This window comes from Camelus ferus, chromosome X (genome assembly GCF_009834535.1).
Source record: "Camelus ferus isolate YT-003-E chromosome X, BCGSAC_Cfer_1.0, whole genome shotgun sequence".
Classification (NCBI taxonomy): Eukaryota; Metazoa; Chordata; class Mammalia; order Artiodactyla; family Camelidae; genus Camelus; species Camelus ferus.
This window is the reverse complement of record NC_045732.1, coordinates 60,030,992-60,057,872: the sequence shown is the minus strand read 5'-3', so window position 1 is coordinate 60,057,872 and position 26,881 is coordinate 60,030,992. Positions and strand designations below refer to the sequence as shown.

Below are 26,881 nucleotides of genomic sequence, written 5' to 3'. Positions count from 1 at the left end.
AGTCATCCTCATGCTAACGGCTCAAGTCAGGAGATTGCAACTGTGAAGTTTAAAAATTCAAAAAGCCTCTAAATGGAATGAGACAGAATATTTTATTAAACTTATCTCCGGAAAGAGAAATAATTGGACTGAGTTTGCTTGTTTCTTCTTTATCTTAGAAAGGAGAGTTAATATTCTTGGCAAAAGACTCAAGAGAATGGATAGCATAATTTCTGCAGCTAATCAGCAGATTTTTATCAACCTGGGAACTATATTTTAAACTAGTATTAATAAATCCCTCTAGCAAATTTTGGGTACGATCTTATCCATAAAAGTTGTGGTTCTATCTCTTTTTGTGAACTTACAAGGAATTTTCAGAACTACATACTATTTTAGGCAATTCATTAGCAGAAAAGAAAGCAGATTGAGGATGCAATGCATTTCAAAATATGAAATGAGAACTGCATAAATTAATTCTATTGCTTAAGGACAGCGTTTATTTCCTCTAAACATTTACATTCTTATTCGTGGTGCTATTGACTAACATTACACAGTTTATTGGCATCTGCTCCATATCACAAGACCCATTATTATGTACTATTTCAGGGCTACAGAGTTTCTTTTTGAAGAATCAAAAGTACCTTATCATCTATATTAACCAAAGAAATTATTTTGTGATGGCAAATTTTGCATCAGCTCTTTTTTTTTCTTTTTTAAACAAAACACGCATGTATATGTTAACAATCTCACTAGTGTGCCACATTAAGATAATAGAACCTCATTTAAAATAAAATAGTGTGCTTACTGCACTTGTATTAAGGTCCTTTATTGTCCAAAATGGACAACATTCTCTTGGAACATGGTTTAGAGGGAAGTTTCTGGTTCAGTGGGAGAGTTGGTAGCTACTAATTTTACTTGTAGTAAAAATAAACTTTAAATGTTAACCCACAAATATTGTTAGACTTATACAGAAATTGATATTCATTTTAATAGTTTCTGTCTTTTGTATAAGTTTCTAAAAATAACAAATAGCAAACAAGTATTATTTGTATTATCATTATTATTGCCTACTGCCATCCCAATTTTAAAAAAAAGCATAATTAATAAAGAACTTCATGAACTTGAAATTTGCCATTGCTTCATCCTGTAGAGTCATTATGAACAAAATATTTAATAGTCAAAATAATAGTGTCAATATGATTAGAGGAGAGAAATGTTTAGTCCTGGTAGAAACAAGCTTTAAAAATAAAGCTCTTGGCAGAAGGGTATAGCTCAGTGGAAGAGTGCATGCTTAGCCTGCATTTGGTCCTGGGTTCAATCCTCAGTACCTCCATTAAATAAATGAAGAGTCTAATTACCCCTAATTCCCCCCTTAAAAAAATAAAGTAAGAAAAAAAATGTTTAAAAAATAAAAATAAATAAAGCTCTTGAATATGTCAGCTCATACATGGTTGCTAAACTTAGACTCTTTTTTTAATTGAAGTATAGCTTACTTACAATACTATATTAGTATGAGGTGTACACTTGCATTCAACTACTAATATAATCAAGTTCTATGAAGAATTCTGCACTTGAATATTTTTAAACAACTGAGATAAAGTTGTATTTAATTTTAAATATTTTATAATAATTTCTAACCCATATCAATTCTGTCCCTATTATATCAATAATTTACCATCTTAGTCTCATTCAGCTGGAAAATTTATTTCAGGGTTAAATTCACACTGTGGATGCTTACTCTGAATTTATTATTTAATCACTGCTATACAATTCTCTAAGAAAAGGGCTTAGTGGCACATATCATATACAAAAGAATCAATTCTCTCTAGTTTATAAAAACAATGCCTATTTCATCTGTAATTAACTAGCGATTAACAAGGCAGTGATAGGCCTACAATTAAAATAATAATTTGTGAAGTGAAAAGAGTAAAGATACATTTGCTTAATGCCTATTTGTTACTTATGACCATATTCTTATTCGAGATTGGCTCTGAGTTCTTTACAGTAGCAGATATAGTCACAGTCCTGTATTTCTACCAGAAGTCATTATGTCCTGTCACGCACAGTAAATAAAAGCTAGATTAGTGTTGCATTTTATAGAATGAAAAATTATTTTAAGTATAAAATTGAATATAGAGATAGATGTTTAGGACTTTCTGAATTTGGTAACTAAAAATTCTCTAAAATGTTTATATTGAAAACACCTTTAACTTCCAGGGTCTACTCTTGTAGAGAGAAAGAGGCTGTTATGCCGTCATTGGTCCTGTAGGTTTAGTGTTAGATTACATTTTCATGTTTAATCAGTACCTTTCCCTTCTTGTTTTGAGTTTCAAAAATAAGGGATTAAACTACAATGATGGGGAAGCCATTTTGTTTTTAAAACTAGATGTTTATTTAAATTATGTATCCATACAATCCATAATGATCAAAAAAGATTTTCAAAATTTCTATTTTATGCAAATTTTTTGGGGGGGAGAGGTGGGTAATCAGGTTTATTTATTTATTTATTAGTATTTTTTTTAATGGAGGGACTGGGGATTGAACCCAGGACCTCATGCATGCTAAGCACACACTCTACCACTGAATTATTTGGTCCCGTTTTTCAGTTTGTTTTTTTTTTTAAATACCTAGGACTCTTCTCTGTCACATATATGGTGTGCTTTTTTGGACCTACACACCTTTATGTATATAAAACATATCTAGAGCCAATTACAATTCTTCAAATACAAGAATCTAAGATAAACATAACCTTATCAAATTTTGTTTTTCCCAAAATTATGAGGAAGCAGGGATGTTCAAGATACATGTTCAACATAATAAATTTAATGAAGTTCTCTATTTAGTATCAACTTCATGATCCTTTTCAAGAATTCAACAGCTTTGGATTGTGCAAAATACAGCCTTTATGCCTTCAGTCTGGAGACCAAATCTGGATGCCTTTCTAAACAGTAACATGGCTTAAGCCATGTGGTTTCAATACATTATTGAAAACCTCAGACCAGTTCCTCTACACTGGAGTCAGGAGCTTTTATTTTCTTAAAAAAGAACTGTCTATGGTTCTTGTCTCTATTAAAAATTAAAAACAAAATCTAGAAAGTAATTTATATGAATTACAAAAATAGTTTATCTGTACACAAATAAAATGAATAAAATAAAATAAAGTGGCTGATTATATACAAATAAATTCCTATATTATATATAGGTAAGTAGAAAATTCTATCCATGCCTAAACAAAATTACTATATTAAATTTCATAATAAACTTCAAAGTAGATGTGATCACACCTTTTAAAAATGTGCTGCTAACATAATTAAATGGCCCAAGGTATGACGGCTACCATTGTTTGACTTGCAAACACAAGAAGCCCATTTATACTGCAGGACTAGGGAGGTATCACTTACTGGATTCAGGATCAGAGTTGCCATCCCCTTCAGTGCGGTTGTTGGGTGCAGCATGATCAAAGTACTCCTCCTGAGGATAGCCAAGGGGCAGGGCATGGGACGTGCTTGGAAGGCTGCCCATATCATGGTCTCCCAGTCCACCATCACTGCTGCTTTCCTGAGAGCCTTCTGGTAGGTGAAAAGTGACACGCCGCTGGGACTGAAAAGAAGACAGAAAATTACAGGGTTTCAGCTATGATCTGAATAATTGCTTAATGCATCCAATTTAGAAAATGTATTATTTCAGCTATCTAGTGAAGTCACATTAACATTATTTTGAATTGTGAACAATTTCAGGCTTTTGTGAACAGTCAGCTCTGTGTTCAAACTCGCTTCACCTGGCAGCAGAATTGCTTTTATTATATTTTTAAACAGGGCACATCCAGTTGCAGAATAAAAGTCAACTTGTTCTCAAGCAAGAGTCTGTCACCTTTCTAGACACTGGAGCACATTGGAAATTCTGATCATCATTTAAACATGGATTTATTTAACTATAATTTGACAAGAATTCATTTTTGAATAATAAGCATGAATAAATATAACACAATTTTATTGCTATCTCTGTAAGATTCTGGCAGGCCGAAACAGTAGATAATAATACAAATTTATTCAATCATGTAGGCTGATAAATTAAAAGTACAAATCATCTTTTCAAAGAATCTTTGGGACAAGCTTTTGAACTGGAATTCATTTAAATTGATTCTGCACTTTAAAAAATAAAAAATAATTACATGGTATGGATAACAATTGATAATTATAAAGGCAAACTATATATAGGTATCATCTTTAATGGTAATTATAGCAGAATACAAAAATATATACATGCCAGCATATAGAGGAAGGATTTGGTTCATGGCATCCAGCAGGAGGATAACTCCACCAGATGTAGCAGTATTTTTATTTGCAGCATTGCTATATGTAGTAGCTAATCTCCAAGGACAGCTTTGACAGTGGACCTCACCTCTTGGTATTCAGACCCTCACGTAGTCCTCTAACCACAGTGAATATGGGTAAGTCCTGTGTAACCAAACCTTGCAGCTTTTGCCTTGCTCCCTTTAAATACTCATTCAGCAAAATCAGCTGACTTGAAAGAAGTCTGACTACTGGGAGACTCCCATATTGTGAGGAAGCTCAAGGTGGCCATGTGGAAAGACTACATAGAACGAAAGTACAGCACCCAGAGAGGCCCAGCTGCTCCAGCCACTCTAGTTCAGGTGCCAAATATGTATGTAAAGAATCCATTCTGGACAGTATAGCTTATAGTTTCATTTGAGCCATCCCAGCCATCTCCAGACATTTGAGCCACTGCATTTGAGACACCAGTCATTGTGGAGCACAGATAGCAACAATGTCTGCTGTGCACTACCTAATCCTTGACCTAAAAAATGTAAAGTACAATTGATTTTTGTTTTTTGTTTCGATGGTTTGCTAGGTAACAATAGACCAACCAAACACTTAACTACTAGTAGTATGAAAGATGCAATTTAGAGAAAATTATTTTAAGAAATTTATACATATCAAAGGTCACACATAATTAGGTACCAGGAATTTCCATGACAGAATGCATATCCTTTCACAAGTTAAGGTTTGACTGTCAGCCGTTTCTTCAAATGGAGATAGGAAAACATTTGAAGATCATTGCCATAGACTGCATGCCTGTGTCCTCTCAAAATTCACATGTTGAAACCTAATCCCCAACATAATGGCATTTGGAGGTAGGGCCTTTGGGAAGTGATTGGGTTATGAGGGTAGAGCCCTCATTAATGGGATTAGAGTCCTTTTACAAAAGCAGCCTTAGAGCTCTTTCTCTTCTCTTCTACCCTGTCAGGACATGGTGAGCTAATTTTGTCAGTCCAGTGAAGCTGCATTTAATTGTTCTGTCTCTAAGAGGCCATAAGCTCTTAGTTATAGATTAAGCCTCACTTAGTTCTAAAATTTATTTATAGTTAATATATTTTCAGTCGCTTCAAGTAAAATATAAACATTTTCACTCATAAGCCTGTTAAAAAGGCAAGACCTGGAAAAACAGAATTTAGAAATGCCTGAAACATTATATTGTAGACATATATCTATAATTAGCTGTTGTATATAACTTAAAGCCAAAGTAATACTTAATGCATAAATTTAAAAAATCATTGTATATGAGCCAGTTTAGCATGAGACTAATTGACAGTTGCTTACATCATAATGCATAACTATTAAAAGATATTTTAACTTTCTATTAAGACACAAGTAATGTATTTCAAGTATATGTATGTGTATATAAAGTATTTTTATCACTTAAATTTTTTAAAGTATTAGACCTAGATAATAGAAATAGAATCAATAAATGGGAAAATAATTGCTGCTGACAAAAATAAATGAATCTAGAATTTAAGGATGGAGTCATATACCCTAACAGAATTAAAATTGCCAGTGAATAGAAGGTAAAGTTCTATCAAATGATAGAAGTTGTGGCTTCTAAATATATATATTACTTCCTGATGTAAGAGAAATGGAGTTTTGTGTTCACTTGCTTATCTACACAGAAAAGAAGAAGGCAATTTAAGTAAAAAAGATATCTCATCCTAGGACACCTCTACTAGTAACTTAACTAGAATCTCTTGCAAAGGGATGCCCCACAGTGAATCTGTAATTGGCCAGGTCATGTACTGACCCCTAGCCCTCTGGACACATAAATTGAATCCCCTTAACGATAAATAAGAGGAAATAAATGGGTTGGTGAGGACTCCCTTTAGTGAACAGAACTATATTTTCGTCCCTTCCTAAACGCCCATAATGTACCACTGGCACCAACACTATGTTCCTGAGATGAAGTTATATGTGACATTACTGCCTATACATCTTTGAGGGTTCATATAGTCATATTAATAAACTCTCTTGTTTATATTAGCTTTAACAAATATCAGAAAGCCTCAAGTGGACACCAAGATATGTTGTTTGGTCATGAATGGCTATCTTTTAAAATAGTCTGAAGTTTAACTGAATAGTGGGGATTTGATTTCTTCCTCAATTCACAGTTTCATTTTATAATATGAAACACTTTTTTTTAATCTATTTCTATAATCCATAGAAGGCATTCAAATATCATTGATTAAATATTTCTATTCTATATATTATATTACACTAATTCTATTATATAAAGTGTTCTATTTCTTTATTCAGTGAATTCACAAGAGGCTCTTTATTTGCACAAGTGATTAACTAGATTGTCCACAGTGTTATAAAATCTCCATGAATAGTTCCTTAAGTGAAATTGTTAGAATTTAATTTTGAAGGAATTGTTTTAAAAGGCTTCTGAAAATTTAACTTTTAGTGGGAAAAGAACAGTTAACTATATTTTCCTAGGGTTACTTTAATGATTCCTCTTAAGCTTGCATTTTGTAATTTGTGACACTTCCAGATAGAACTGAACATAAAATAATCATATGAACTTAACAATTTATGAATCCTTTGTAGTAAATTTTGGCAACTGGGTGTAACTCATTTGCCCTTTACTTTTTAATGGATGAATCCTTAATCTCTTAAGGCACTTTCTGCTCAGATTCATAATACAGAGGTATTTTTCTGATCTAATGTATTTAGAAATATTAATTATTTCATGAAAATTATTCCTTAAGTGTCTCAAAGAAATAATTTCCTTTTTTCAAGTATTGACGATGACTACTATGCGCAGTATAAAAGATCTACAACATTAATGACCATGTCATAATTTGTCTGTCTGCTGCCCTTCTAGGGCAAATTAAAACAATCTATTGACTGCAATGGTCATTTTATGGGACGGAAATAAATCCTGTATTATTCATGAATAAATGTCTGTACTGAAAGGCGAGTTATTTTTCTGCCAAAAGAGAAAAACACACAGAGTGCCTCCCCCTATAATCTACATGCCTTATTTTTACCTCAAATCAATCAACATTCCAAAATGTATGAACGCTCAGAAGTGATACTGATATCGCCGAGATGAATCGTTTACAGGCAAACTATCAAATTTCCAAGGTTCTTGTGTCCACTATGCCTCATGAAGGCATAATTCCCAACTAAACATCAGGTGACTATCGTTACATTTCCATCACAAGATGTAAGTGGCATTTTAGAAAGGTTAACCTGGCAGTAGAGAGGTAGGCCAGGCTGGGAATCTCATTATGGAATGCTTGAGTATCATGTTCAAGAGGCCTCATTAGAATTACCTGTCAAACTTTTCAAACTAATCATACAACCTTGCATTCCCTCTGACTCCAATTCTAATATATCCTGACCCAGCCTACCTTAGACTCACTGCTATCACCAGGAGCTCTGATTAGAAAGGGTAATCATATGTAGGGTTATTATTTTTTTAAGGATTACCATATGCAGGGTTGTTTTTTGATTCATATATAAAACAGTCTTGATATCAAACTATTTAGCATATTTTAAGTGTCTGAGTTTCCATATTTGATAATAATAATCAACAGCTTCATTCTAGATGTCAGAGGCACTGTCCCATGGGTCCTGTCTCTTAGCAAAAGAACTTATAATTACTCAATATATTGTGAAGGAAAAAGGGAAAATATCTTAGTTAGAAACTTGACTTGAAATTTTCACCAGCATTATGTGGTCGGCACACATATCCCACTTGTAGCTCATACACCCAGAGTAAAACTCCCAGATGTCATATTTTATAGTAGGACTTTACTATTTGACCCTATCTTTGTAGTCATAAAAACTCCTACTTTTCCAATTCAGGTTCACCTGAGTGTTTTCTCACTGTTCCATTTGATAAAATTTAAATGGTCTGTCTCATTTCTCATTTCCCCTTTCATGTTATGTTCCTGAAGTTTTTACCCTTCAAGACTTATTTTTTTCATACCATAACTTATTACTCACATATGCAGGAATTTCCTTAGGATGCTCTTTTGTCCCAGAATCAGATCTTAACTCTATTTTGACATTGTTTTTTTTTTCATGGCACTTGGTAATTTTTTAAAACTTTATTTAACTTTTGGCAAATGAGTCAGACATATTCACTGGATGGTTAGAAGACTATGTGGCATTACATGAAGGCATCTTTCCTTGAGTAATGATTTATTTCAGCTCAATCAAAATGGAAACAATCTATTGGTATATATGTTGCCAGAGAATGGGTTCTTGTATCCTGTAGGAAAGAATTCAAGAGAGAGCCATGGTAAAGTGAAAGTAGATTTATTCAGGGAGAGACTCCATAGACAGAGTGTGGGCTGTCTCAGAAGGTAAGAGAGGCGGCCCCAGAGCACGGGGTCATCTAGGAAAGTGAGAGCGGCTGTAAGAGATAGATACACATTCCACAGAGGGTGGATCATCTCTGAATGGAGAGTGGCCACTAGCTATTAAAGTGGTCAATTTTTATGGGCTGGGTAATTTCATATGCTAACGAGTAGGAGGATTATTCCAACTACTTTGGGGAAAGGGTGGGGATTTCCAGGAATTGGGCCTCCCATCCACTTTCTGGCCTTTTATGGTCAGCCTGGGAACTGTCATGGTGTCTGTGGGTATGTCATTTAGCATGCTAATGTATTACAGTGAGACTTTAATGAGACTCAAGGTCTAACGGAAATTGACTCTTCTGCCATCGTGGGCCTAGTTGGTTCTAACCAGTTTATGTCCCATTCTCAATTACTGTGCCTCTCTTTTAATGTTTGTGCCCTGCTCCCTTCCCTCTTGTCTCAGAGAGGTACTATGAAGCTTCTTCTTTCCAGAATGTTATTGATTGCAAATTGTTAAATTAGCAATTGACACAGTTTTGTGAATTTGTAAATGAAACAGCATTATTATAAATGTTTGAGATATTACAATTGTGTGACTAACAATTAAAGTAGGACAAAACTGAAAACTACCATGCTTTGAAACTGGCATGTGTCCAAAAATGACATTAAGTAATATTAAGACCAGATATTAAAATTGAAAGCAGACCATTGCAATGGTCTCTAAGACAAAACTGAAGTATCAATTTTTAAAAAATAGACAAAACACTTTTACATTGTTTTTGGTGCTAACCACATGTAGATTTAGTGACAAATTTAAATATATAAATCATCATAGGCTCTTCATTATCCAGAAGCAGTTATCTGGTAGCCTCAAACTATTCAAAAAAACAGTCATGCCAGGAAGTAAGGAAGAAAAACAAAGGCATGTGAATTGCTAAAATATTTATCACTAAGTTCATGCTCAGAATCCTGTCTACCTTACTCTGCTTTTATATTTAATTTGAACAACTTTGGTTATCTGGTTCTCCAGCTCAAATTGTAACAGAACTTTTGGTAGCTGCTGGAAATGAAAACATTGACAGAAGGAGAAATTTCCACCAATTATTCGTAGATCTGTCTTCTGTAGCTATACAGAATACGTGTGATTCTTCTACATGACAAGCCTTCCAGTGTTTGAAGATAGTTAAGCCTCATGTATTAATATTCCTACTCCAAGCTAAAATCCCCGTCTTAATTTGGTATCTGCAGGGGAATGGGATTTGCCACCCTGAAATATGTCTCTTTGGCATATTAATTATTTGAAATTGGTTATATGCTAAGAAACAGCAGACATGAGGAAAACTCTGAAAATCAAGTAGGAATTACCCTTTTATAGGAAACATTTACATTTGTAAGGGAAATCTCCATTTGTTAAGAGTGTCTCCCTCCCTGTACCTGGAAAAGAAGGATGACTAAATCTCCAGAAACTCTTACCAATGGAGAAGTTATTGACAATAACACATAAAAACCTTATTCTTGTTTATTGTGCTTTTCCTGCTCATAACTGACTCTCTCACCCTCAACATCCTTTTTTGTCTTTAGCTGGAGATGATATTTAAGGTAAGGGTTGTGGCCATTTTGACAAGTTACTCAGTTCTCCTGAGTCTCTCCCATATATACATGTTATTAAACTTTTTGTGATTTTTCTACTGTTATTCTGCCTCTTGTCAATTTAATTCTTAGACTAGCTAGAAGAATCTAGAAGGTAAAGGAAAATTTCTTCCTCCTCGATTCATCATTTTCAGACAGTTCACTCTTTTCCTATTGTTGGTGATAATATAGGCTTACGAGATTATGGATTTATAGATCACATATGATATAAATAATCATTTGATTTTTCATAATATTAGTCAATATTTAAAATTTTCAAGTTGTTAAATCATTGAAAATTTGTTTCCAAGACAGAAGCCACAAGTTTTGTTTTGTTTGTCTCTGGTGTGACTTCTTTATATTTGCAAAATAACTCTTCTATTGCCATAGTTACACAACATATCTGATTAATTGATGCATTTTGAACAAACCAAATGTCATTCAAGCAACAGATGGTTTCTGCCTTGAATTATATAGGTTGGAATCATTATGCAGTATACAGTGAAAGATGAAAGGCCTGGCATTGCCATTAATTGCATAAGCACTTGGAACAAAATATTCTCTTGTTTAATGTTAGTGGAAATCACAACCTGAAAGTATGTGATGGTAATCAAACACCAGTTCAAAAATCACAATGAACTAGAAAATTTTTCTAATAAAATCAAAGAGTATGCACATTAGCTAGCATGGTAATTTTTTTAGTGTGTTGTACCAGACATTAATGACCTGTTTGTTTTAGACCCTTTCAAGTGTACTTAAGACATGTTTAACTTCATCTTGTTTACCTGGTGCTCATCACAGCACATCAAAAACAACTCCTATTCATGTAAAATGTGTCACATCCTGGAAATTAATATAAGATTAAAAGACCAATATTTCCTTTGAACTCTTGTTGTTTAAAAAAATATTTGGAGGGCTATAATTCCCACTGATAGTCAAAGAGTAAATTAAAATAGCTGCATCTTCCAGTAACAACTGTCAGTGACAGAAGGCAGCAACAAGCAATGTAGGGGTGAATATAGTTGAGGGCAAAAGGAAAAAAGAATTGTAAAGAATTAGAATCTGTAGTACTGAAACAGAGCAGGACCCTGTGGGCCATCCTTGGTACAAATCCTTTCTGTGTCTCCTGTTTCTTGTTTGCAGGAAATAAGCTTTTTTCAGCTTCCTTGACCTTCTCTGAGTTCTAAAGGGCAGATTCAAATAGTCGCTAATCAGGGAAGGGAGGGAATGCAGAAAGAAAGGAGGAGCAATCAAGAAACAATAGTGCAGTGATTAAAGCTGGGTCCACGTTCCTCCTCAAGAAATATACATAGCAGTATCTTTGAGTTTTTCTGCAGACACTGAAACTCCCATCCAGGTGGAGGATGGGAACTTCAGGCTGAGCACAAGGTTCTGGGAGCACTGCCCTGTTACCTTACCCCCAACCAAGCAGAAGAAAGTCACACACCCTTCAGCCCTCACCCCAAATTTTGCCTATAAAAATTTCTTCCTGCAAACCACTGGGGAGTTTGGCTTTTTTCAAGCATCACCTAGCTGATGTGTTAATAATAATGTAGATTGCTGAGCACCAACCGTCAAATATTCTAATTGAGTAGGTCTAAGGTACAGCTCAGATGTTGTGGCATATGATGCACTGACCACAATTTCAGGAAAATAAAGGAAAACAAGGAGTACTGCTTAGGTTTTCTAAATACTTTTAAATAGACAATTTGTGTGACATGTTTACATAAATTAAACTCATTAGAATAATGGGATTCTAATGTCAGGCTTTAAAAGAAAAATTTTAGGAAATCGTCATTTCATAATTTTTGTACACTAGACATCTCCTTTTGCCACAATAGTCTATTTAATCCCAACTACTACCTTGACACTTGGGCAGGGACCAATAAATGAAGACAACTCATAGCAAACCTACTGAAGGAAAGCAGAATTCAATACCCCAGAATAAGCTTCTTTGGCACAAGAATTATTTTAGGCTGATTATATTTAAGAAACCGCAGGCACAGGAGAGGCTCTGAAAACTGAGAGGAATTTATTCTTTTGTAAGAGACATTAACATGTATAAGGGAGCTCTCCATTGGTAAGGGTGTCTCCCTCTCTGTACCAGAAACTGAAGGATGACTGAGTCTCTAGAAACTCTAATCAGCAGAGGAGGCAGAGACTTAAATCTGCATAACAACCATATCCTTTTACTGTGCTTTGCTTGAAAATCTCTCATAACTGCCACCATCCCCTTCAACATCTTCCTTTGACTTTAGCTGGAGATGGTACTTAAGATTTCTTGGACCACCTTGGAAAGTTACTTAGTTTTCCTGAGTATCTTCCAGGTATACAGGAGGTATCCATGTTACTAAACTTATTTTTATCCTGTTAAACTGTCATTTATGACAAGGGAGTCTCAGTCACGAACCTAGAAGGATAGAGGGAAAATTTTTTCCTCCCACATGTGATGAGAAAAACAGCTTTTGTTTTTCTGAGTTGCTGCCTATGCTTTTTACAGTATGACAATCCTGCTCACACCCAGATTCTGGACATTTGGATAAGAAGCTGGGATCTGGAAATTGTCATTCTAAGTGAAGTAAGCCAGAAAGAGAAAGAAAAATACCATATGAGATCATTCATATGTGGAATCTAAAAAAAAAAAAAAAAAAAAGACACAAACGAACTTATTTACAAAACAGAAACAGACTCACAGACATAGAGAACAAGCTTATGATAAGGCAGTAAAGGGGATGGGCAGGGATAAACTGGGAGTTCGAGATTCACAAATATTAACTACTGTATATAAAATACATAAATGACAAGGCCCTACTGTATGGCACAGGGAACTATATTCAATATCTTCTAGTAACCTATAATGAAAAAATATGAAAATGAATGTATGTATATGGATGACTGGGACAGTATTTTGTACACCCAAAATTGACACATTGTAACAGACTATACTTCAAATAAAATAGATAGATAGATAGATAGATAGATAGATAGATAGATAGATAGATAGATAGATAGATAGAATTTAGGATTTTCCTTGTAAGTTCCTACTTGGCTTTTCCTGTGGCACCTTTTAAAATAACCACTTCAAGTTAAGCTCAGGAAAAGTTAGTGACCTCCACTCTAAACACCTTATAAGCAATAGGTGTTCGCTACCCTGCTCTCTATCTCCTGCTCCTTCATGACCTGGGACAGAGGACTGCCCCTGCCCTGACCCCCGATTCTGGGATCTAGAACTAATAAATCTTGTGACTTTAGTTCCTTCGTGTGAGTGTACTGAAATTGTCCTTTCAATCAGAACACTACCATGGTTTTCACTTCCCTGGAGTGGGAGCTCGGATGCTGAGGAAGCTACTTGCCTATCTTGTGTAGGTGGCTGATGCCTCTTGTTCAACAAGTCATAATCTGCATATTATTAACTCAATACACCAGTTCCAGCTCCCCAACACACCCCAACACCACAAAATGAAACCTCTTAAATTTGAATCATTACTTTTCTATCAATCAAAAATGACATACAAAAAAGGATATCTTTTGAAACTTTACAACAGTGGTCATCCCAAGGCATTTGAAACCATCAGTGGTAACATTTCTGGGATTTCTGTTGTCCATAACTTCTCTTTGTAGGTCATGAATGTATTGTATTGATCAAAGAAATCATGATTGCAAAAAAATTGTAATCTATTGAATAATTAAGTCCTGTAATACTTAAGAATGGTAAGATTATATTAAATATCAAAGATCAACTCTAAAACATAAATATATTCACTCTTATTTAGGAATTTAGATGAATTATCTTTGATTATATTTACAATTTCACATTTTTAAGCCAGGAAATCTACTTAACATAGTTGACATAATTTCATCAGTCCATTTTTCATTCATTTTAATTGGTACCTATTGCTAGAAAGAGTTTGCATCCAGGAAATGTTCTTGTTCACTTTTGATGACTGATAAATATGATATAGCTATGACATTACTAACATAGAGGTGATCATGGCATAAAATGATGCAAGTGTGTGTATATGTGTGTGTGTGTGTGTGTGTGTGTGTGAGGAAGCTTCATAAATACAAATTTATCTCTCTGTAACTTGATCATGCTAATATAGAGCACTGTTCTGAATAAAAAAAGATAATTCCAATGGTACTATATGTATTAAAATATATGTTCAGATTATATATGAATGATAGAATAATAACATGACTTCTATTTAACAAGCACTGATTTTTATTTGGTACAGTTTTTATAATACAAAATTCTGCTTTTATTGACACTGAATTCAAGTTCAATGACAGAACTGTTAAAATTAGATGTATGAATTTGATGCCATTGAGGAAAAAATGTTGCTAAAATATATGTCTTTAGAATCTCTATAAGCTCCCCAGTGTTGAGACAACTTCATTTCTAATACTCTGAACTAACTATAATGACTCCGGGTCCAATACTGAACTCAACTAATTTTTCAAATTCAGTAAGTCTTCCAAAAGTTCTTACATCTGAAGTGCATTCTTCAATTTGGTTTAAGATATATAAACTGAAAAGATTAGATCCTACAAATTACAGTAGGTCATATTTTACAATGTTAAATGAGCAGTGTTATCTTTAGATCTGTGAAGTTTTTATGAGATTTTGAAATCATGTCTTTCAGTGCCTTCCAACTATGCTCTGACAATTCTTCAGTAAGTGAAAAATGAAGACAATAATTACGGTTATACCTAGAATTTATATAGATTATTTCCTTGTATGTTCAAAAATGTTTTTAGTATACCTCATTTCTCAACATTACTGAGCTTTGAAAAGAATGATTTTGAACATACTTTCAAATCTTTAAGTAAAAGATAAGTGACTCATGTAAATGACATATAGGTCAGGAGTTAAGAACAGGTGACACTTTAGGAAATGCCATTAGGTAATAATGTTTAAATTCAGACAGGATGCTAAAGTTAAATATATTTGAGCATTAAGTTATTGTCATAAATAAGAGATTTTTTTTCTCAAAAATAATACTAAAGAGTGTTAGGAGAAACCAAGCGCTATTTCTTTTACTGACAGAAAAACTATGTAGCAGACTGTTAACATTTGCTTCCATTTGACATCAGCCCCTGGAAAATATTCTGCTAATCAAGACTTCACCTTCACTTAGCAACCATGGGCAACCAGGCAACTTAAAATCCTTCACAGTTTCCTGATGGTGGAAATATAGCACAAAATAATTAATTTAGCTCTATCGTTGAAAGATGAATTTGCTGTATGGTAGTGCTGCTGGATATTTTTGGTTCAATAGCTTCATGGAACTGCAAATCTTCAAATCTGTTCAGTGTCTTTAGGTTAAATTAGGTTAGTTTTCATGTTCCTCTAGATTGTCTATCTATGAACCTATTCAAATTTTGTTGTGGTAATAAAGCAAAATAATTACACCACTTTGAGAAAATAACACAAGTAACTTGATGGTGAAATGGTTAACTCTAAGGTTAGAAGGTGGTCATAAGAAATGAGATACATTCAAATTAAAGACAACTGTTCACCTCAAATCTGATTTTTAAAATATTTTTAGCTAGGTACTATTTACTGTACTGTTTAAAGTAATAAGAATTTAAAATAAATGTAAATTTAAGCCAATTTTAAAAATATAAACAAGTGGAACTGTTGACTGAAAAAAGATGTCCAACCTAAAAGTTGAGAATTATGTTTTACTTGGTGGACAAAACTGAGGACTTAAGCCCAGAAGATAGCCTCTCAGATCACTCTGAGGGACAGCTCTGAAGAGGTGATGGAGGAGCCAGGATATATAGGGATTTTTGCAACAAAGACCAGGTAGTCAGAACATAAAAAAATTACTGTTAATTAAAGAAAACCAGACATCTCAAGTTAGAGTTTAGTACTTTTCTATCTATGGGAAGATGCAAAAGTTTATTGAACTCATTCCTTTGATATGAACCTGAACTATCTAGGGCCAGTATCCTGCTTTTCTCCATCCTGAATCCCTGCAGGGTGCACCACTGGGGGTGACTTGATGACTGCAATATCCTTTGTTTACTGACCTGGCAGGTGATATTTTTACATCCACAGAATGATTCACAAGAAAGTGAGGTAGACTCTAAAAAAGTGCATGTTTACTTTGACATTTAATAATCCCAAACATTTAGGAACTGTTGTTTTTTTCATCTCTCTTAAAAAAAAACTTGTGATGCCATTGATTTATGAAGAAATCACAGCTAAGCTTTCTCACCCTGTATTAATATTAATGTTAACAAAAAAAATACTCGAATATTTCATACAAATAATTTCAAGATGATTACTGATGATTCAATTCAATAGCCCTTTTGGAAAAGAGTTTATTCTTATATGCACTTTAAATATGGATAAACAAGATCTGAATCACCGTACACACATAGTGATATGAATTTTCATTTTAAACATCCTATTCAATTAAATTCCAAAGGCATTTGTTAAATGTCAACAATTACTAGATACTGTGCTAAGTGCAAGGGACAGAAACATGAATAAAATATAGTTCCGATCATCAAAGCATTATAGAAGTCCACACTTCATGGTGAGGTTGCTCAGATAAACTTATTATACTTGAAAACAACTCATATCCAGAGGATGAGTCATTGAACTTTCTTTTATTCACAAATGAGCTAACAAAAGACTTGCTTTCCAAGAGAATCATTCTTCAGTCAAACAAGTTAAATCAATTATCAAACTAGAAAGGGAGCATAATATGAAGTTTACATACCTAATCGTCATTTCTTAAGGTGGAAAAGGACTTCTCACTGATACTTTAAAGGATTAGGAAAGGTCTTTTTGATTGTTACAATCTTAGAATTAAATATCTGGAGACACAGTGAGCACTCTCTGGGAGACAAGCCATAAACCATCTTTGGATAAAAGAGGAAGATTCAGATAAATGACTTGTGCTATGGAAACTTGAGGTAGTAATCTTGGAGGTAGGGTGAGGAGAATGGACAAAAATGTGACTCATAAATCAATCAATTGATAATAATCTTCAGAAATTTAGAATTTAGTACATGTATTTTAAAACAGTTGAATTTATTTGATTTTTAAGATTTATATATTAAAAAGTAGTATATTTATATGATAGTCATAGTATATTTACATAATTAAAAAAAGTATTCATTTCAGTGACCCACTTCAGAAGAGAAAAATTACGAATATAAAAATGAGGCTTTGAAAATCCAATTGATGGAAGAAATTTTTACATATTGAGGTATGGAGAAGTCATTCTTGTTTATACAAAAATTTAACTTAAACTTTATCCTAATTTAAACTGCCTATATGTGGACTAACATACATTGTACCTCTGCTTTAACTATTAAAAAAAAAGAATGTATTTAAAAATCAAAATCGAATAACTGTGGTTCAGGTATTCAAAATGGAGCTGGGTGGCTACTGTGGATATGATTTCAGATGCATTTCTGCATCACTGAGAACTTGAATTTTCTGAACTGTATCAGACTGAAGCGCGGCCACCAGCCATTTCTCAAAACAATGCTGGCATCTGCCAGCCGCAACCTTATGGTCTCAAGGTCTCCCCTTGTAACCGTACAACCACTTCAGACACCAACCAATCTTTGCTTAACAAGTACCCTTACTTCTTGCCAGCCCCAATTAGAGTTCCTGACAAACAACTTATGTAATCTTGTGAGTTTTGCCTTTGAAAGTCTCCTCCATTTTGCAGTCCGGTGGAATACAATTTAAATGCTTCTTGAATCTGTGTCTCCCAACCTACAGTCTTCAGTTTGGCTTGAATAAAACTCTTTTCTATTCGTATTATAGATTGGTTATTGAAAAGACTACATGAAAGTTTCCCACAAAAGTTATAGTTTCACTTACTTGATTAAATAAAACCATATCTAAAAAGTTCAAAATATCACCCAATCTTACTGTAATGATACACACCTTTGATCTTTAGAATGTTTAATTTTATAATTCACCAGCTACAATCAAGCAAATTATTATTATTATTATTTTTATTTCCAGGGGAGTCAGGGTACAATATGAGTTCCTGGGGTAAAATGAGCGCTGCGAAGACTTAGAAAAATAGGATGCAATTTCATCTAGATGAATGAAAGCAAATCAATCTGCTTCACCTGTCATTTTTGAACACTGTCTTGTTTAAATATTTAGGTGATTCACTAAAACATTACCCTTTAAAATATAGGCTCACAATATATACAAATATCAAATCATTATGTTGTACCCTTGTGGGAGAATAGGTTCTTGTCTCACACAGGAAAGATTTCAAGAGCAAGGCACAGTAAAGTGAAAGCAAGTTTATTTAGATAGAAACACAGTCCACAGAGAGTGGGGTGTATCTCACTCAGGAGGGAAAATGGCTTAAGAGATACACACCCCATAGGCAGAATATGGGCCATCTCAGAAGGGTGAGAGGGAGAGAAGCTGAGGAGTGTGGGGTGTTTAGTTTAAAGTAAAAGTAGATACACACTCCATAGACCAAGTGCGGGCCATCTCAGAAGGCAAGAGATAGAGTGACTGTGAGGTGCGGAGTTGTTAGATTTTATGGGTTTGGTGATTTCATATACTAATGGGTAAGAGGATAATTCCAACTACTTTGGGGAAGGGGTGATGATTCCCAGGAAATGCCCTCCCTGCTCACTGTTTGACCTTTTATGGCCAGCCTAGGGGCTGTCATGGCACCTGTGGGTGCACCATGAGGCTCAAGGTCTACTGGAAGTCGAATCTTCCGCCATCTTGGTTCTAACCAGTTTCTCCTGTCCTCAAATGTGTCATTCCTTCAATGGCTGTGCCTTGCCCCCTTTCCTCCCACTTTAGTAAAACTGAAACTAATGTGTTACATACATTTAAAACATATTATATATAGAGAGAGAGAGAGTGAGAGAGAGAGAGAGAAAGAGAGAGAGAGAGTTGTATTTCTAAGATAGTTCTCTTTCTGGCATGATTACTTGATTATTGATAAATGTTAGAAAAAAAATCAAGTGGTTAATGCCACTTAGCCTCATTCAAAAAGGCCTACTTCATAATTTGACAGTGATTTTGAGATTCAAAAGCATCCATTTAGGAGTAATATTCTGATCTTTTCTTACTTTGAAATCTAATGCAGTCTCCAAAACATGTTTTTTTTACCACCGATTATCGATGTGTGAATATATGATTATAAAAAAAAAAGTGAAATCCATCTGAGTGATTTATACTAACTTGAATGAGATTATAGAGGAAAATGTGATTGAATTTAGAGGTGGTAAATCAAAACAGCAAGTACTTCAACTAGTCACAAGGATCTGAATTAAGCCTCTCAAAAAATAGTAGTGAGGAGCAGAATTTGTCACCCCAAAATATGTCTCTGTGGCATAAGGATTATTTTAGGCTGATTATTTTTAAGAAACAATAGACACAGGAGAAGCTCTGAAAACTGAGTAGTAGTTAACCTTTTGTAAAAGACATTTGCATTTAGAAGGGAGCTCTCCATTTGTAAGGGTATCTCCCTCTTTGTACCAGAAAGAGAACAATGACTAAGCCTCTAAAAACTCCTCCTGTTAATGAAGGAGGCGGAGACTTAAATCTGCATAACAACCATATTCTCTTTCACTGTGCTTTGCCTGAAAACCTCTCATTTATGGCCCCCAACTCCACAACATTTTATTTTATCTTTAGCTGGAGATAGTACTTAAAGTATTTTCTTGGACCAGTTACTCAGTTTTCCTAGGTCTCTCGCATGTATACAGGAGCTATACATGTTATTAAACTTCTGTTTGTTTTTCTTCTGTTAATCCATCTTTTACAACAGGGGAGTCTCAGCCAAGAACCTGAAGGATAGAGGGAAAATTCTTTTTTTCTCCCACATAGTAGCATGAACTTTGCATAACTTAAACCAGTATTTCTCAGCACTTGGTCTAATGATGGTGGGGGTAGTAGTGGTGAGTGACAAGGTCAAATTAAATATTCAACTTAGTAGACTCCATCACAGGCCTACTGAATCAGAATCTAGAAATCTGCATTTTTACCTGCACCCTCATGTTTCTTAATGCTCATTAAATTTTGAGTGCCACCAATTTTAAGCACTTAGTTTGGATAAAATAATGAAAACTATATTATTAATTGGACACATTTTCAGCTAATTGAAGAAAAATAAAAGGGAGAAAATGCCCAGTACTTAAATGTGATTCTAAAAAAAATTTTAATTTACAGCATAATTCAATATTTATTAACTAGATTGATCAAAATTATTATTGAATACTTACATGTCATTTCTACCCCATTGAAAAGGCATAATATAAGTCAGGACACCTAATATGGTCAGTACAAGCTAGAAGAATCAGATGTTCATATAGTTGTATCTAATTTCTTCAAATATCCACTCTCTTAAGATTGATTCAAATCTTTCATAGTGTATGACACTTCTAAAGTAGTTATGTCTACTGAGAGCGATGACTTCCTGACATAAGGACAAGATGTGCATTAGGGAAACAGAAGAACATATACCTAACATGCTTTTGTTATATTAACAAGAAAAGGAAAGCGTGATACCAGCAATGCTCTATGCCATTTTAAGAGTGGTTTCTTAAAAACTCTCTTCTATCCCTACAGACTATTTATTGACTATTTGAATTGACAGATTCATGGAATAAGTATGACCTCAGTAGAGCTGATAGCAGGTAGAATTTTTTTCTTATAAATAAATGTAAGTGGCAACTGCTTCATCAAAGGAAAAAAAAAATTTTTTCAAAACGCACGTAAACACACACACACGCATCCTTAGGATTTAAAATCTACAGTAAAAAAATCAAAGAATTAAAATATCTCATTAATTTTTGAAAAGGAAATGACAATAGATAAGTCAAAGTTACATTAGAAATACCAGATGAGTTACATATTTATCTCTGAAATTAATCAACTAATATGCATAGAAATGTACAGTATTTATTTAAAGTTAAAGGTAAATATACATTTACCTTTATGCTTGCATGCAGTCATACATACTAACAATGAAAGCACACATATAAAGATGAATGCAAGTAAGTAATAAATGAATCTATAGAGCTCTAAGAAGACTACACTAGATTATAAGTTTGTATTACATAGATTTTCTAGTCTATCTTGTGATATAATAGAAATTAGTGAAAATCCATTATCAATTAACTCTGATTAATACTATGGAAATATGGTTTCTTTAAAAACATTATCATATTTAGAATTTAAATTCACTTAAATCTCCTTCACAAATATTCATAACATTCTTAAGTTATTAGAACACCAAAATTAAACCCAAGCAATATTTTTTGGTGTAAACAATTTTTTGGAATATTCTCTATTATCCATGGCCTCAATTATTAGGTTATAATTTGATTTTACCTAATAAATACATATTTTAAAATACTCCTACAAATGTGATAAAATAATAAATTATAAAATGGTCATATAATCAACCTAATTCTTTATTTCCTCTTTAACCATAATATATCAACTTAATATAAAGAATCTCATATGCTATTTTTAATAACACCATCTGGCTGCTCTAAATTACCACTGCTCTTCCATTATCATAAAATATTGCCTGAAAATAGGAAATCAGTCTGATGTTAGAGAACGTTTTTGTGTGTGTGTGGTGTCGAGACAGAGGGAATCAGGACAATAATGAAAGATGTTCTACAGGAATATGAAAGAGTTGAGTGAGAAAATATTTACAGAATATTTTAAATATAAATTGAAGTAAGTTTGCAACTATCAAGACAATTTTAAGTTAAAATTGCTTCCATGATTTAACTAAATGGAACAGAAATCTCCTGAGTCTCACTGCATTACAAGCCATTTCCTATGATAACAGTACCATAAAAACAAACAAACAAACAAACAAGCAAACAGGCTCTGTTCTCAGTTCTATACATAATCAACATTAGGATCTTCCTGACTTCTTTTGTCATTCTCCATCTTCATTTAAATTACATGGTATGTCCTGGCCTATCAAGGTTAAGTATTATAATTAATTGATTTCAATATAATATCAATGAATGTACATATATGGGATTATAAGGAAATGTAGCTGCAATAATTACAATAAAGAATAAATTGGAAATACTGAGATTTAAGTCTAAATTTCCTAAGAACAACATAATAGAAAGTATTTAAATGAGTTATTACAGGAACGATGTTCTAAAATGGACAGAATACACATTAATATTTAATACTGATATTTCATCACCACAACTGTAATACTTGGTTGCATATTTATTTACATGCTTTCTCCAACTAAATTGTAAGTTGCTTCTTGGTAAAAACAGCTTACAATGAATAGATCCTAGTGTTAAGTGGTTAGTGACTTTTAGAAATAAATGAAATGAAATGAAATGAAAACAGTCTAAGAAACATTCAATTTTTATTATATCCTTTTTGTGACCACTAATTAAACCATGCCTTGCCTGTATTTAATCCTAACTAATGCTGATTATAGTGGTAATATTCTGTTATCTCAGGAGATTATGTTTATACTCCTATGGTGTTCTTAATTTCTGTGATAGATGTGTGTGCTATCACCAGGTGTTGAATTTCACCAATTTCACAGTCCCACACCAAGCCTCTTTATCCCTGGAATCTGTCAACTCAGTGGCAGTTATAATGCCATATAATTTCATTTTGCAGAAAGATATTGCAAACTAAATGATAGCCCAAGCTGAATAGTGCGCTGCGCAGAGCTTAAGGGTAACTGAAAATTAAGGGTAAGGTACCCATAGTGAAAAACATCTGTCTTAAAGTCTGTCATAGCTAATGGAGACACTGAACCATCTATGATGATTTCTGTGTAACTCGCTTACAACTCATTTCACATAGAAGTACTTTCAGGAACAGACACACACAGTAGACTTACTGTTCCCCAATTGTTTTACTTTAATTGATTTGAATTCTACCAGAAACAGTGTCTCTTAATCTAGCAGTTGTAAAGTAAATGATAATTGGTCTAGATAAAGGTTGTTAACACCTTAATCAATTGATACAGTGTTTTAAATGGAAGTAACTTTTACTCTTCTATCTAACAACTGAGACAGAATCCATTAAGAGATTTGGAGAAATTCATGAGAAGAAGCTGCATAAGAAAAAAAAAAAAATCCAACTAAAACTAAAAGTGAAAACCAAAGGAAATCATTTAAGATCTGACTTAGTTTAAAAAAAAAATTACAGCAATTTTGAGTTATTTTTCTATTATAAATAAGTAATTACAGCTAAGTCCTTTTTATCACTTCATTAATGGTTTACTCATAGTAAATCAAGTAATACTTGACATAGAAGGGGAGAGTCTATCAGTGAATTCACTTATTTGTCCAGTTTTATTGAGAAATAATTGACATATATCAGTGTATAAGTTTAAGCATATAGCATGATGGTTTAATTTACATATATTGTGAAATGATTACCATAAAAGGTCCAGCTAACATCCATCTTGTCACATAGCTGACATGAGAAGAAGGGGAAAAAAAATTCTCCTGTGATGAGAACTCTTAGGATCCACTCTCTTAACAACTTTCCTATATATCATTTAGTTAACTATAGTCATCATATTGTATGTTACATCCCTACTACTTATTTATCTTACAACTAGAAGATTGTAACTTTTGACCATTTTCTCCAATTCTCCCTTCCCTTAACCCCTGCCTCTGGTAACCACAAATCTAATCTCTTTTTCTACTTTAGTGGAGTTTAAAAAATATTTTTATTAGATTTTAGATATATGAAATTATACAGTATTTGTCTTTGTATGAATTGTTTCACTGAGCATAATGCCTTCAAGGTCTATCCATGTTGTAGCAAATGGTAGGATATCTTCTTTTTATGGCTGAATAATATTCCATTGTATACTACAATTTCTTCATTCATTCATTCATTCATTCATGGATGGGCATGTAGGTTGTTTCTAGGTCTTGACTACTGTAAACAATGCTGCTATGACCACGAGGGTGCAGTTATCATTTCCAGTTAGTGTTTTCTTTTCCTTTGGATATATTCCCAGAAGTGGAATTGCTGGATCATTTGATAGTTCATTTTCAATTTTTCAAGATGCCTTATACAGTTTTCCATTGTGGCTGTACCAATTTACAATCACACCAACAGTGCACAAAGTTTTCCACCTCAGCATTTTTTATCTCATGTCTTTTTGATGATAGCCATTCTAACAATCATGAGGTTATACCTGATTGTGGTTTTGATTTGCATTTCCCTAGTGACTAGTGATGTTGAGCATTTTTCCATGTATGTGTTGGCCTTTTGCATATCTTCTTTAGAGCAATGTCTATGCAGGTCCTTTACCAATTTTTGATTGTATTATTTGTTTCTTTGTGATTGAGTTGTATGAGTCCTTTATATATTTTGGATATTAGACCCATGTTAGATATATGGTTTGCAAATATTTTTCCCCATTCCACAGATTGTCTTTTTCAATTTGTTTATGATTTCTTTTGCTGTGCAGAAACTTTCTAGTTTGACGTAGTCCCACTTGTTTATTTTTGATTTTGTTGCTTGTACTTTAAGTGTTATATCCAAAAAATGATTAACCAAGACCCATATCAAGGAGATTTCTTCTTGTTTTTTTCCTAGGAGTTTCATAGTTTCAGGTTTTACATTTAAGCCTTTAATCCATTTCTAGTTAATTTTTGTGAGTGGTGTATGATGTGGGTCCAGTTTCATTCTTTTACATGTCAGTATCAATTATCTCAGCACCATTCAATGAAGAGACTGTCTTTTATGCATTGAGTATTTTTGGCTCCCTTGTCAAGTATTAGTTGACTGCATATATTTGGGTTTATTTCCAGGCTCTCAATTCTATTTCATTGGTCTATTTGTTTGTTTTTTATGCCAGTACCACACTGTTTTGATAACTAGAACTTTATGGTGTAGCTTGAAATCAGGAAGTGTGATGCCTACTGCTTTGTTCAAAAGATTTCTTTGGCTATTTGGGGTCTTTGTTGGTTCTGTATAAATTTTAGGAATGTCTTTTCTACTTCTGTAAAAATGCCACTAGAATGTAGATAGGGATTGCATTGAATCTACAGATGGCTTTTGGTACTACTGACATTTTAACAATATTAATTCTTCTCATCAATGAATGAGATGCCCTTCCATTTATTTGTGTCTTCTTCCTTTTCTTTCAGCAATGTCTCAGAGTTTTCAGAGTAGAGAAATTTCACGACCTAGTTAAATTTATTCCTAAGTATTTTGTTGTTTTGATGCTATTGTAAATGGGATAGATAAACTTCTTTTTCAGAAAATTCATTTTTTAGTATATAGAGGTGCTACTGATTTTCATATGTCAATTTTGCATATTACAACTTTACTGAATTCATAGATTAAAGTTTTTCTTTGAGTCTTTAGGATTTTCTATACATAAAATCATGTCATCTGCTTCTTCCTTTCCAAATCTGATCTCTCTTACTTCTTGTTCTTGCCTGATTGCTCTAGTTAGGACGTCTAGTGAGAGTGGGCACTCTTGTCTTGTTCCTGATCTTACAGGAGTAGCTTTCAATCAGAATTAAGTATGATGTCAGTTGTGGGCTAGTCATATATGTCCTTTATTATGTTGAGATATGTTCTTTCTGTGCTTTACATATTGAGTTTTTATCATGAATGAATGCTGAATATTGTCAATTTTTCTGCATCGATTGAGATGATCATATGATTCTTCTATTAATGTGATGTATCATATTGATTGATTTGTGTATGTCAACTCATCCTTGCATCTCAGGGATAAATCACGCTTGATCATGGTGAATGATCCGTTTAATGTGCTGATTAATTTGGTTTGTTAGTATTTTATTGAGTTTTTTGGATCTACATTGATCAGGGATATTGGCCTATAGTTCTCTTTTCTAGTCATATTGTTTTCTGATTTTGATATTAGGATAACACTTGCTTCATAAAATGATTTTGAGAGTGTTCCCTCCTCTCCAGTTTTTTACAAGAGTTTGTGAAAGATTGGTGTTAATTCATATTTAAATGTTTGGTAAAATTCACCAGTGAAGCCATTCGCCTCTGGGCTTTTCTTCATTTTGAGATTTTTGATTATTGATTCAATCTCTTTACTATTCAGATTTTCTGTTTCTCCCTGATTCAGTTTTGGTAAATTGCATGTTTCTAAGAAATTTTCCTTTTCTTTCAGGTTGTCCAGTTTGTTGGCAGAGTTGTTCACAGTAGCCTCTTAATGATCCTTTGGTTTTTTGTAGTGTCAGTTGTAATGTCTCCTCCTTTCATTTATAATTTTGTTGATTTCAGTCCTTTCTCTTTTATCCTTGGTTGCTCTAGCTAAAGGTGGTTTTTTTTTTTCCCCCTATTTCATTTATCTTTTCAGAGACAATCAGTTTGGTTAATGTTTTCTACTGTTTTCTATTCTTTATTTCATTTAATTTTGCTCTAAAAAATCAATCAAACCAAAAGCTGGTTTTTTGAAAAAGTAAATAAAATCGACAAACCTCTGGCCAAACTCACAAAGAAGAAAAAAGAGAGAGCACAAATTAGCAAAATAAGAAAGGAAAATGGATAAATTACAAAAACAAAATAGAAATACAGAATATCATATGAGAATATTATGAAAAACTATATGGAACGAAACTGGATAACCTAGAGGAGATGGA

At 33.4% G+C, this 26,881-nt stretch overlaps 1 protein-coding gene across 5 annotated transcripts in view; it reads right to left on the bottom strand.

Moving 5' to 3' along the window:
- PCDH11X (protocadherin 11 X-linked) overlaps window positions 1-26,881 on the bottom strand; it is a 542,639-nt gene that overhangs the window by 160,078 nt on the left and 355,680 nt on the right. For all 5 annotated transcript variants that reach the window (XM_032475985.1, XM_032475982.1, XM_032475983.1 and 2 more), the window contains one exon: window positions 3,381-3,579. In XM_032475985.1, the coding sequence (XP_032331876.1) occupies window positions 3,381-3,579 (199 nt within the window). The remainder of the gene's footprint in view (window positions 1-3,380; window positions 3,580-26,881) is intronic.